This window comes from Protopterus annectens, chromosome 5.part0 (assembly GCF_019279795.1).
Source record: "Protopterus annectens isolate FY-2018-M chromosome 5.part0, PAN1.0, whole genome shotgun sequence".
In the NCBI taxonomy this organism is placed as follows: domain Eukaryota; kingdom Metazoa; phylum Chordata; order Ceratodontiformes; family Protopteridae; genus Protopterus; species Protopterus annectens.
The window spans coordinates 821,546,541-821,559,664 of record NC_056735.1 but is presented as its reverse complement, the minus strand read 5'-3'; the positions used below and the strand labels follow the sequence as shown (position 1 = coordinate 821,559,664).

The following is a 13,124-nucleotide window of genomic DNA, read 5'->3' as shown; positions in this document are numbered from 1 at the left end:
ACCTGCAGCCTCCTGTTCATTAAAATTGCTATCATGGAAGACTCTCTTTCTGGTAGCTATTACTTCAGCTAGAAGAGTCTCAGAACTTCATGCACTCAGCTGTCGACCTCCTTATCTATTGTTCCATAAGGACAGGGTATCCTTACGAACCAACCCGTCCTTTTTGCCTAAGGTAGTCTCGACGTCAAATCTAAATCAAAGCATTGACCTCCCTGTCTTTTTTCCAGAATATTCCAATAGGTCTGAACAAAAATTACACTGGCTAGATGTTCATCGTCAGTTGAGGTACTATTTGGATAGAACAAAACAATTCAGAAAATCTGATCAACTGTTTGTCTCCTATGCAGAAAGCAGAAAGGGACTTTCAGTTTCAAAGGTATCATTATCTAGATGGCTTACATCTCTGATTTCCCTTGTTTATGAGATTAGACACCAAAAGCTGCCTAATAAACCTAAGGCCCATTCTACCAGAGCTTTGGCTACTTCCTTAGCCTTCCAAGACAGACTGCCTATTGACACCATTTGTGCAGCGGCTACTTGGGCTACTCCTCACACTTTCATTTCTCATTATAAGTTGGATTTAGCTTCTAGGCATAGAGCTAACTTTGGTTCCACTGTTCTCAGGAGTCTGTTCCGTTAGGCCACCCGGGACAAGGTGCTAGGGACGGTCCCATCCAGCAAGAATGAAGGCGAGATAGACAACTTAACATATAGAAGTTATGTTCTTACCATAACGCTCCATGTTAGTTGTCTTCTTCTTCTTCTGCCCCACCCTCCTTCCCTGGCCTGGACAGACCTAGAGGAGTTGTGATTGTGACCTCTCTTTCTACCACCTCTTTTCTTAGGCATATGCTGCTTTGCATATTTCCTGAATCAGGATGTAGGTCACCCTTCTTTCTCCCTGTTGTTAGAGGTGGACTCTGTTTATAGTTATTTTGTTACTATTATAAGCTGGGGTTAGCTTACAAACGAGATCTGAGGTAACTCTCGCCTAGCATTGTGGGATATAAGGGGAGCCTCGAGCCGGTGGAACCAACTCTCGAGCTTTTAGAGTGGAACCCATCCAGCAAGAAGAAGGCGAGAAGAAGACAACTAACATGGAACGTTATGGTAAGAACATAACTTCTATTTTCTCACATTACTACTATACCCACTGCTCTACTCATTGTTATCCTGTTACCATACCATTGCCATTGTATTGTAATGCAGCACTGCCTGTGCTTTGCAAGACAGTATTTTTGACAAATGCTTGCTTGATATCGTTTCCTTTCAAAGATTATGCATTGACTTTCATTTCTAGCCAAGAAATCTGCTTTATGGTAGCTGTTTTATGTTGTTCTTCAAGATTTACATCAACCATGAAGATAAGACACAAATTCAAACCATTGGATTTATTTTGTAGGGGGAATGGGGTATAACACAAGCAGAAGAGGAAGAGGAGTCTAGACGGATTCAGGAATTCCAGGAATCCATACCAAAAATGTGTTCTCAGTTAAGAATACTCACTCATTTTTACCAGGTAAGTAAAATAGTAGAAGATTTAGAACATGATAGTAGGTTTTGTAATTTTTTACTTAGTTCATTCTCTTCCATACTGCATGGTCCAGAATGTATATAAAAAATATACAGCAAACTTTCAGAATGTGTAATAAGGATGAAACTCATGCCCACCCTTTTAAAAATGAACTACTAACCTATTCTGTCATATTACTTCTTTCTGATGTGATGAAGTTTTCCTTACCCCACTTCTTTCCCCAAATAAGTATGTGTGTGTGTGTGTGTGTGTGTGTGTGTATATATATATATATATATATATATATATATATATATATATATATATATATATATATATACACATACATACACATATGTGTGTATGTGAGGCATCACTGTAGTCAACTGTACAGTGGACAGCTGTTTTGTTAGAACACTTTGGTCGACAAAACATCTGATCAACGGTTGTGTAAGATTACAGAACCAGGATTGGGGAATATGCCCTTTCTCCAGTATTGTGTGGTCTCAGATTTGGAATTTATAATTATCAGCAAGTTGGGGGTGCAGGGGACTGAACCCTCCCAAAAAAAGTTTTAAAGTTGCATACTCTGAGGTTATGTCTCAGAACATGCGCAGTGCCTTATTGACCTTTTCTGTTTTTTTATGTGAACGTTGGTACACCCACATATTGGTCAACAGAGTCATGTTTTTTTCCAGCTGTTTTTCCCTAGGGCCACCACTGTCATTGTGTTCCTAGCCTTCATTTATTCTCATCACCCTTTGTCCTTCACATCCCTCATCAGCAATGGAATAAAATTGTGTACATAATGGCTTATGATTCTCAGCTGTTTACTAAATTCTTCAAAGACCTTCGATCACAATTGTTGCATTATGATTGTGTTAAGTTGTCCATTTATTTACAAGTAACTATTTTTATCATTATTTTAGCTCTGAAATAGATAATAGGGAGTTTGGCAAGAAACAGGATGAAAAAGATTTGGTAATTAGATTAAACAGAGGTTAATTACCATATTGAAGAAAGCTGCAAAAATGTTTAAAAATTTTAATATACCATTTCTGACTTCACTTATAAAAAGGGTAAAACGAAGCATGAAGTCATTATCTAAAGTACCAAAATTGTCCTTTTGGCCTTGATCCTGCAAAATGTGCATAACTGCACCTTTATCAAAGCCTACACTGTTATCCCTTTAGATCATATCAGATCAAGATATGACATTAGTGGATGAACTTTGAACTTCAGCAGTGCTTGATCAGGCAAGGCTCATCAGAACCACATCTGGTTCAGCTCTTTTCTGAAGTATCCTGTCTTATTACCCAATCTTTTCAAGAGAATACTTTATTATAATACTGGAAACAGGGATGTATGTCAAGATTTTCATAAGATCAACATAAGTCTGTAGATGTAATTCAGAAATCATCTGTAATTGTTTGTGTCTTTTCCCCTGTCTCAGCCAGTGAAGGTGAAGAATTTTCTATGTTGCAGGTTGGTTTTTCCTCATTCTCAAGATGCTGCTGATGAGTCTTCAGATTCCCCTAAAGAAGATACTTCTTGGTGGTGATTTCATTTAGCCCTTTGGGATTCACAAATTCCATCTTACATAAAGGCTGATAGGCTATACAAATCTCTTTTAGATAACCAGGCTTTATACAATTTAAATTGTGCATCCTGACAGTTTCTGTTTGTCAGTATCTACCTAGTGTGGTAACATTTCCATCTTGAATCTTTTACCTTTTGTTAATTATTCTAGATAAATCTGGCAACAAGTATCTAGTACTTAACTTGTTAGGGAAGTTTATTTAGCCCATATTGTTTAGTATCAAAATTCCAATTTTGGAGTAAATTTAGGAGGGTTTGTGCACTGTTCCAAAGAGTAATACCCTCAATAGTAGAAAAGAAATATCATGTGCTACAGTGGACAGAATTAAGTTTATTCTCTGAAATGTGTATGTGATGCCACATAGATGCTTCCTCAGTCAGAGGTAGTTTTGAGGAGACTCGCTTGGCTTACATCAGTCTTACAATGAGGATTTTAGGTGTAGACTTACAAATACTCCAGTGATGCAGTGTTTTTTATCTGGTCAGAGAGGAGTTGATGAAAGACATTTACAGGGTTTGGCTACTTTCCAGAAACAAATTCAACCATGATTATTTACTTAATGTGAACCTATTCTCCATTTTTTTCTAATTCAGAAGATAATACTTAAAGCAAAGCAAAACAAGACAAAACCATTCTAATCATATATCTCAACCTCGTAGTACAAAAATCTGGACGAAGCATAAAATAATGCGGGGACAAAGACCCAAAAATAGGGACAGATTTTAAATGTTGCTCTTATAAACATAGAAAGTTGCTAAAATAACAGGATATGTGTTAGTCTTCATTTTCTGAAGGATATTAACTGTAAAACACAAATGTAGGGTTCATAGGTAGGTACTAGGCTATCTGCCCAAGAGCATTTATAAGCCTAGCCAGAGTGTGTCAGCTTTCGCCGCCCCATTGATTAATTAACTGAGCCTCTGTCAAGAAGAGCCAATGAAGTGATCCCAGGGGTGTATTTTCTGTTACGCATCCACTCGTCAAGGTTTTTCTTGAAGAGTGTTAGTGAGGGGCTCTGCTTAATGTAGTTAGGAATTTTGTTCCAAAGCATGGGGAGTCTCTGTGACAGGAATCTATCCCTCCAGCATGTTCTATTTATTGTTGTGGTGAGGTTTAGCTCCCTAGAGCGAGTGGCTTGCAGTGACTTGGATTTCTTTAGGTGGAGCATGTCCATCAATTCTGAGTTGGACATGGCTTTGTAAGTCAGGCAGAGATCACCTCTGAGTAAGCGATATGCCACTGAGTACAACTGGAGTTTTTCCAATCGGGCTGCATAGGACATATGTTTGAGGCCAGTAATCCTCTTGGTGAGGTACTTTTGTGGTCTTTCCAGCTGTTGGAAGTGTCTTGTGAGGTACATCCCAAATGGGCATTGTACTCTATGATGGGTCTGATGAGTAACAAGTAGAGGGGCACTATAACCTCTTTATTTCTAGATGCGAACCCTTTAGTAATTAGATGGGCTACGTAGAAGGATTTCCTAACTACTTTGGCAATATGATTGTCAAAGGAGAGATTACTATCTACCTGGGTCCCCAGATCTCTTATTACCTCTTCTGTATTAAGGGGGCTGCCACCTATGTGGTTTTGTTTTTCCCAAACGGGATGACTATGCATTTTTTGGCACTTAGCTTGAGACCATGACTTTGACACCAGGTGTCCGTCTCTGTAAGGCCCTTTTGGAGAATGTCTGTGTTAGCTGGAGAGTCAATTATGGCTCCCAGTTTGCAGTCATCGGCAAACTTGGTTAGCCATAGTCCTCCTGTGTTTGCCTGTACTTCTGAGAAGTATATGCCGAACAGTAGGGGTCCCAGGACCGAGCCTTGTGGGACACCAATTGTCACTGGTTTAGAGTCGGACGTGGAGCCCGCTATTCTTACCGTGTGAGTTCTTCTGTAAGCCAGTTGGCAACCCATCTCGTGACGTAGGGGTTTATGTTCAGGCTGGTGAGTTTTTCTATAATTCCCGAGTGGGGAATGGTGTCAAAAGCCTTGGTGAGGTCAAGGTAGGCTGTATGAACTACCTTCCCCTCATCTATGGCCTTGGTGACTGTCTCAAAGAAGTCAACCAGGTTTAGTAGGCATGATCTGCCCTTAACAAAGCCGAACTGGGTCGGGTCAAGTGTTTGGAGGTTCCCAATGACTTTGTTAATGAGTTCCATGATGATACGCTCCATAGCCTTGCAGACCAGGCTAGTCAGGCTTATGGGGCTATAGTTACCAGGGTCAGTTGTGGCCCCTCCTTTATGGAGTGGAATAACCATTGCTGTGCGCCATTCTATGGGCACGTAGCCTGTGGAGAGGCTGAGGTTGAACAGTGTGTTTAGGTGGTGGGTTAGTTCATTCTGTAGTTCGTGCAAGACACAGCGTGGGACACCATCTGGCCCCATTGACGCTGTGCTTTTGGCTTTTGAAAGGGCTGTTTTCACCTGTGCCTCTGTGATTTCCGGGACACTACACTTTTCCGGTATTGTTGTGGGCCGTTTTGGGGTGAGAGGGGGGGTGAAGTTTGCACTGAATCTATCTGCCAGGATGTTGGCAATATCAGTGGGTTCAGTATATTTTGTGCTATTTTGCACTAGCTCAGAGCATATCTGCAAGTTGCCACTTAGATTCTTGACATAGCTAAAGAAGGCTTTGTGGTTATCTTTCGAATCCTTGGCTATTTTTCTTTCGAAGTTAGCCTTGGAGGATTTTATGCGGGACCTTAGTTTCTTACTGATACTGATCAGGGATGTCTTTCCTTCTTGGGATTTGCTTTTTTTCTGAACTAGTTTCCTCCTTCTATTGTATAGCCTGTTTATGGCAGGGGTCCACCAGACTTGATTTCCTTCTCTTAGGGGAGTGAGTCTTGGTTTTGCTAGGGATGGCACGATCCATGCATCCTTGTAGGTGCTCATAGAGTGCATTTGTAAAGGTTCCTGCATCTTGGACACTGTTATCTTTTAGCGTGGGGGCTGTGAAACTTACCTCCTCTGTATTAAGTAAGGTGAAGTTTGCTATAGAAAAGTTTTTTACTGTGGTTTCTTTGGTTGGAGGTGGTGGTGTGATGTGGACATCCAGAGTGATTAGTTTATGGTCTGATCTAACCAGTGACGGGTTGACCTCTGGTGTGGAACACCTGTCGCCGATGTTGGTGATGACCAGGTCCAATATGTTTTCACCTCTGGTAGGGGAGTTTACCAGCTGATCCAGGGCATTTAAGTTGATAAATTCCAGGAAGCGCTGGACCTGGGAGTTTGTACTTGAGTAGTTTTCCCAGTTAACGGTAGGGTAATTGAAATTGCCCAATATCAGGGTGTTCGGTAGGACCTTCATGTTTTCCAGTGTCTCCAGAAAGGCGGAGTGGTGGTCCTGGGTCATGGAGGATGATCTGCAGCAGACCACAATTTGCATTGCAGATTTGCCTGATATTAGTTGCACATGGATGATCTTGGAGGTATCATGCTGCGCCACTAACTTGGAGGTGTAGGTATCCTTGATGAATATGGATACACCCCCTCCTTTTGTGTTTCGGTCCATGTTCTGTGGCCGAAATGTGTGGTATGAGTTGTAGCCCGGTAATGCTGGGGTGCTCTGTAGAGCCTTGAACCAGGTTTCAGTTACTGTACAGATGTCGACGTTCTCCATACTGAGGAGTGCTAAGAGCGCGTGCATTTTGAGATTTAAACTCCTGGCATTGAATAGCATAACCCTCATTTTTTTATTTGTGCTGTTTACGGAGGTGGATTTGACTTTTAAGCCTTGCCTAAAAAAGGCACTATGGGGGCAGCAAGAGTCTTGGCCAGTATTCGAAAGCCTAGGGGTGACAGGTACAAGCCATCTCTTGCGAAGCAACGAGGCCTGTCGAGCATGTCGTCCCAGGCTGACCGACACTGGATCTCCTTTGAATGACACCAGAAGCTTAGCCTCACTTCAGTCTTCAGTGATTTATCAGAAAAAAAAACAAATTTTATAAGGAACAGAGCAAAAAATGAGGGAAAAATATGGACATTCTGCAAAAATCTGGATAGTTGATCGGTGTGACTCTTAATTTCTTGCCAAAGACTACCATTAAATCCTGTGTTAATAAGCATGATTACTGGTTACCGAGGGTCATGCTTCTACTCACGTTCTTACTGATACAGCAGGAAGGCTAGGTACTGCATTCCATCTCAAACCTCTGTGTATCATATAATTTCAATTTGTAGCAACAGATTTTCATTGTAGGAGTTTGTACTGCAGTGTAATTCTTTGTCCGTGTGAATTGGCAGCAGATAGCTGACAGCTTTTCTAGACTGGCTTAAAAAGCTTTCAGACATCCCTGCCTTTGCAATGTCAGGATGAATAATAACACAGAGACATTCAGGCTGTGGTCTAGCCTCACTGTTTATTTAGACTGGGCTATCTAGTTCTGTGTATAACAATGACATGTGAATCACTGTTGCCAGGTTATTAGCAAGACAGCTGTATACTCCACTTACACCATCCCTCAGCCTGTTGAATAACGTGTGTTTAAAAAGGAGATCTGAGTTCATCATTTTCCCTTGTTTTCTTTTTGTCTGAGAAAGCATTTAGTGCAAGTGAGTTGTTTGTTGGCCCTTCCAGGGGACCTGCAAAGTGTTAAGTACCCAGTCAGAACCCTTTTGTCTTTTGCATTGATATTAAACTGTATAGCGAATATTTGTATTTGGACTGCTGGTACAACAAATTCTTGAGTCCCATGACATCCCCAGAAAAAAATAATAGTGAATGCATTTGTGGAAGATGAATTCCACAAAAAGAGTGTTATGTATGTCTTCTTTTGATTGGGGAAGAAGTATATCATCTCGTCTTGTGAACACTGTGTGTGCTACATTCAAAAATATACTCTTTTGGATGACCTAAAAAATTGAGGGCCTTCCATCAGCGAAAAAAAAAATAAAAGATTAGTGTTGTCACAAAGGATGGTGTGAAAGTTTGGCGGGTAATCTGTCTACTGTTGTTACAAAGCAAGCATACCTAGAAAAGAGAAATTGCCAAAGAGATTAATTGCTGAAGATTCTCCTAGAAGACAGTGTAAAGTCTTACTGTCAGTCCAGTATAAGCACTGACTTTGCCTGCCTCCAGTACTGTGGCCTATATTCGCTCTGTTCCTTCGAGTCCTGATCTTTTCAGACATTAGCTCATGCCACTGACCGAGTTTGTGAAAAAAGTGAGCAAGACTTTCCAGGCTGGAATTAATTTACCAGGTGCCTGGGGCAGAGAACAGTCATTCACTAGTTTATACCATGTCATCAGGAGGGTAGGTTCTCTCTCAGGACATCCCATACATTTTTGCTGGGTATTCTTGAGGGCCCAGCTTCCATTACCTTAAATGATTTTACTTCTCTACAGGATGAATAGCACTTCTTTTTCTTTAGAGGGTCAATGAATAAAGGCTGAAAGCTCACCCTGCCCACCTTTGCCTCTAGTCTCTGCTACCCTGTGGTTACTACAGGTTTGCCGAAAAGTATGCGTTGGTTTGACACAAATAAGTCAACAAATGGTCCAGTTTTCAATAGCTGTAACTATTCCTTCTTAAAAATGGAACACTCCTTCTCATGCCTTCACTATACCTGATGTGGATGTGGAAGGCATGGTATACTCCTTTGCTGTGATGCGTATGACAAGGTGATGGTATAGGTGGGCTTCATCCTAGAAGTTGTCTCTTCTTTATATACTGCAAAGCTGATGAGAGAGCACTTTAAGTGAAACTCCAGAGATGTTTGACTGTCTCATGAACGATAATTGGATCTCCTTAGGGCTGAAGAGCTTAGGTTTTCTGCAGTGCTTCAAGTTTCCCAAGTTTTTGAGGAGTCTTTTGAGTCTGCATACTTAGGAAATGACTGGCATCCTACAGCCTAAGAAATAAGGCAAATTCTACAGGGTCAAGGAATCCTGTAAGTATTTGTAGAAGAATATATGAAAGCTGACAGGGAATCAGAGTTGGCTGCAGAACTCATTATGTTCCCAAACAATAAAAGGAAAGTTTGGATAATTTTTGACAGACTTGTATATAATTCAGAAGGCCTTTAGAGCAATAAATTGACAAACTTGCATAATAATGTATAAAGGGAAAATCCTCAAACCGATAGAGGTTTTAGCCTCAGAAATATCTCATGGCTTACCTAAACAGCCTTTAAAATAAGGAAGCATGACATAAAAGCTGGTCATGACACATTTGATGCATATAATAGGATCTAAGCTCCAGGCACAGTTATAAAAAGACATGTCTGATTCAGGATATAGGGTGCACCAGATGATGTTAATGAGCATTTACTTGTGGCGCTCCTCCCGGGCAAGAATTTTCTGTTTGGTACCCCTTCACAGAAAGTCCATAAAAAATGGAAGAGAAGAGAAAACCATGGAAACTACCAAGCAGAGTTTTCCTTCTCATCCCTAGGTTTAGTCAAAACAATAATATTAAGCAGTCTAATAGATCATTTCAAGGTAGATCATTCTGAACAAAGAGGGGCTTTTGGAAAGAAATAGACCTTGGGAGAAAGTGGAATCAAGTGCAGAACTGGACATCTAGACAGAGATGGTTGCCCATGTGCCTCCTCACCTCCCCAGTATTTGACTGGGAGGCTGTCCCACTTCATAAAGTCTGTTTTTCAAAAATAACAGGCAAATAGATAAGTGAGATTATATCCCCAAACTTACAAGTTACAGTTTAAAAATGTTCTTTCATTTGTGGAAATACCTCTCATCTTTTCAGAACTGGAAGATGTAGTGAAGCTAGTCTTTCTGCTGCCATAGTGTCCCCTTGCAGGTACTTGGGAATGTTTTTTATTCCAGGCTTTCTGTGGTCCCAAATAAGATTGCTCAATGGAGATCTATTCTGGATCTTTCTAGGCCAAGCAAATTCCTGCAATTAACCATGTTCAGAATGTTGACCCCTTCAAGAATTGAAAACACTGTGTGTGCTACAAGCTCTCATTATTTTAAATTTTAATGCTGTATACCTGCAAACTGCTGATCTGAAGTAGTTACTTCATTTGCTCTGCAACCTGTGGGTATCGGATCCGAGCCGGCAGCTTTACAAGCTACAAGATCCGAGCTCCTAGCTCCTCCCCCTACCCATAATCCCCTGCCACTAACTGTATTACCTCAGATCGTTTTTGCCACGGCTGTAGACAGCTACTTTTTGAAGAGCTCCTTAGCTGACTGGTGAGATTGTTCCTTTTTTTTTCTCAAAAAAAAAAAAAGCTTTTTCTAGTGTTGATTGTGTGTGTGTGTGTTCAGAGACCTATAGTCAGTATAGTTTGTCAGATAGTTTTCCCTTTTTTTTGTGTAGTGTTAGTTTTTCTGTGTCCCCACTTAGTGTTTGGGTGTGCGTGCGTTGTGGTAGAGAATGGCTGAAGGGCCCAAGGCCATTTTTTCAAAATGTACTGAGTGTGGCCATAAGCTTTCCCCTGCTGATGGCCACACTCAGTGCGTTTTATGCCTGGGGGTGGATCATTTATCAACAGACTGACAAATCTGTGCAGCCTTTAACCCCCGGGCACTTAGAGGCAGGAAGAATAAGCTAATCCTGGCGGGCTTGCTTCCCCAGGATTCGGCTGCTTCTTCCTCTCCCGCCAAGGCTCAGGCTGTCTCCACAGCCCCAGTGCCTTCTGTTCCCCCCGCTCAACCGGGGACTCAACCTCCCACTTTGGGCTTGAGTTCGGGGGACTCTGGTGCCTCTTCCTCTATAGAGAAGAGGCACAAAGATAAGGAGAGACATAGGTCTCATAAAAGGCGGGTTGAGACTCAACCCTCAGCCCCGCCATCTAAGTTAGCTAGCTCTCCCTCGGGGGTTTCCAGATCCTCCCCCTCTCGGCTCCGTTCACCTCATTTTTCGCCGGAGGAGGAGTACCGGTCTCCCTCGAGGTCGTTGAGGCGACCCTCCCGGCCTGCCTCGACGACTTCATCTAGGTCGACCAGGAGCCTCACCAATGCCAATATGGATCGAATGATGCGATGATTCCTGCAGACCCAAATGCAGATGGGGGTTCTCTTGCCTCCCCCCCCCCCCCTCAGGGGGGGGAGTGCGGCCTCTGTCTTTGCTCCGATTACTCCTTCTCCAACCCGTTTTCGGGTTTTGGAGTCATCGGATCCGGGCCCTTTCGGAGCCGGGGTTTAGTCGGCGCCGATAGCTCCGGTCTCTTAGACGCCGACCATGCCCTCAAGTGTTTCGGATCCGAGTTCTCGGGGCCGAGCGTCGGATCCTGGGGAGTTGATGTGTCTTCGGCGACGCTGAGGTCGGAGCACAGTTCTCTCGCGGATCCGACCGTATCGGCTCCGACTCCGGTCCCTACCTTTGAGCTGAGGAGATTGCTCTTGGAGCCTGGGGAGAGTCGTTCTCCTTCGGCTTTTGAGGTAGTGGAGAGGGTGCTGTCGAGATCCTCCAGGTCCCCGGTCCGGGCTTCGGATCTCCCCGCACCCACGCTGCATATGGGTCTATCCTCCATCATCCTGTCCATTGGGACAGCCTGCCCAAGCCCTCCAGCCCGTTCCCGTGGAGGAACAGGAAGCCGTTGACGAGCCCTCCTCGGATAGTCCCACCAAGGAGGTCCCTCGTAAACGGAGGTGTAAAAGGAGGCACCTGGACTCCCCTGAGTCCGTCACCACAGACACGGATTTGGATGAAAGGGAAGGTTCCCCAAGGTCACCCCCCGAGGATGTCTCCTTCGGTGACATCATGGAGATGTTGCGTATTAGAGGGGGGTTGTCTGCCCAAAAACCTTCCACGGACGAATCCGTCTTCCTGGAGGCATTTAAGGCAGGCCCGTCTACCTCCTAGGTGTCTCCTCCGGCTGACCCCCTGGTAGACCTTATTACTACCAGGGCGTGGAAGGAGCACGACACCGTGGAGCCAATCCCGAGACGGTCCGACAAAGTCCTTAGCCCCCCATCAGATAGACAGTCGTGGGCCAAGGGGTCTCCGGTCGATGCCATGTTGGTGGCGGCTGCCACGAAGAGAGAACTCGCCCAAGAGAGTTCTTCGGTACACCCGCCGGATAAGGAATCTCGAGCGCTGGACCGCATTGGGAAGCAGATGTTTGCTTCAGCGACCTTCTCAGTATGGGCGTTGAGTTATATGGCACATACCATTAGGTTACAGCGAGACTTGATTAAGGAATACGCTGCAGCCCCCCCGGAGTCCATGTCGGTCGAGGACAAGCAGGTGTTTTCGACTCGTATGGCCACTCTAAAATCCATCTCTAACACGTCCATGCGGCTACTCTCTCATGCAACAGAGGGAGCCGCGAGGGCCAGCGGAGCCAGTGTCGTCTTGCGGCGTCACGCCTGGCTCCGCCTTTGCGATTTCGCGGAACCCTTCAAGGCGTCCTTCGCGAATGCACCCTTTGACGGGTCTTCGCTTTTTGGCAAGACCATTTGCGAAACGCTGGTCCAAAGCGAGAAGGACGGGAAGACGCTGTCTGCCGTCGGGGTCCGCTTCTCTAATCCCCAACGATCCTTCTCAAGGAATCAGAGGGGACAAAAGAAGTTGTGGTTCCGCAAGTCTCAGCAATCCCACCCAGCTTCGGACCCCTCATCCTCCAGAGGCAGAGGAGGAGAAGGTGGACGCCGGCCCAGAGGCAGAGGGGGGCCGCGTCATTTCGGGTCTAGAGAGCCTTTCTCAGACAGACCCGTGCAGCAGCCCTGAGGGCTTACCCGACTGCTCCGTATCATATCCAGACTTACTCCATTCCCTTCCTAGGCCTCCCCCCTACAAGCAGACGCCTCCCCGATGTTCCACCCGATCAGAGGGAGGCAGCGGCTTCGGAGGTTTCGAAGTTGCTAAGAAAAAGAGCCATCCAGCCCGTCCCCCCAGATCAGTCCAGATTGGGTTATTACTCCAGGTTCTTTTTACTGCCAAAGATGACGGGGGACCGAAGACCCATCCTAGACTTGTCCGCTCTGAACCTGTTCATCCCCAAGGAAAAATTCCGGATGGTCACACTTCAATCAATTCTCCCCTTGCTGCAGGAGAACGACTGGATGTGCTCTATAGACCTCAAGGATA

General features: G+C 44.2%; 1 protein-coding gene across 1 annotated transcript in view; it reads left to right on the top strand.

Moving 5' to 3' along the window:
• The window catches only part of TUBGCP3 (tubulin gamma complex associated protein 3), a 1,295,126-nt gene that overhangs the window by 1,228,666 nt on the left and 53,336 nt on the right, over positions 1-13,124 (top strand). The window contains exon 21 of the mRNA XM_044072631.1: positions 1,403-1,519. Within this exon, the coding sequence (XP_043928566.1) occupies positions 1,403-1,519 (117 nt within the window). The remainder of the gene's footprint in view (positions 1-1,402; positions 1,520-13,124) is intronic.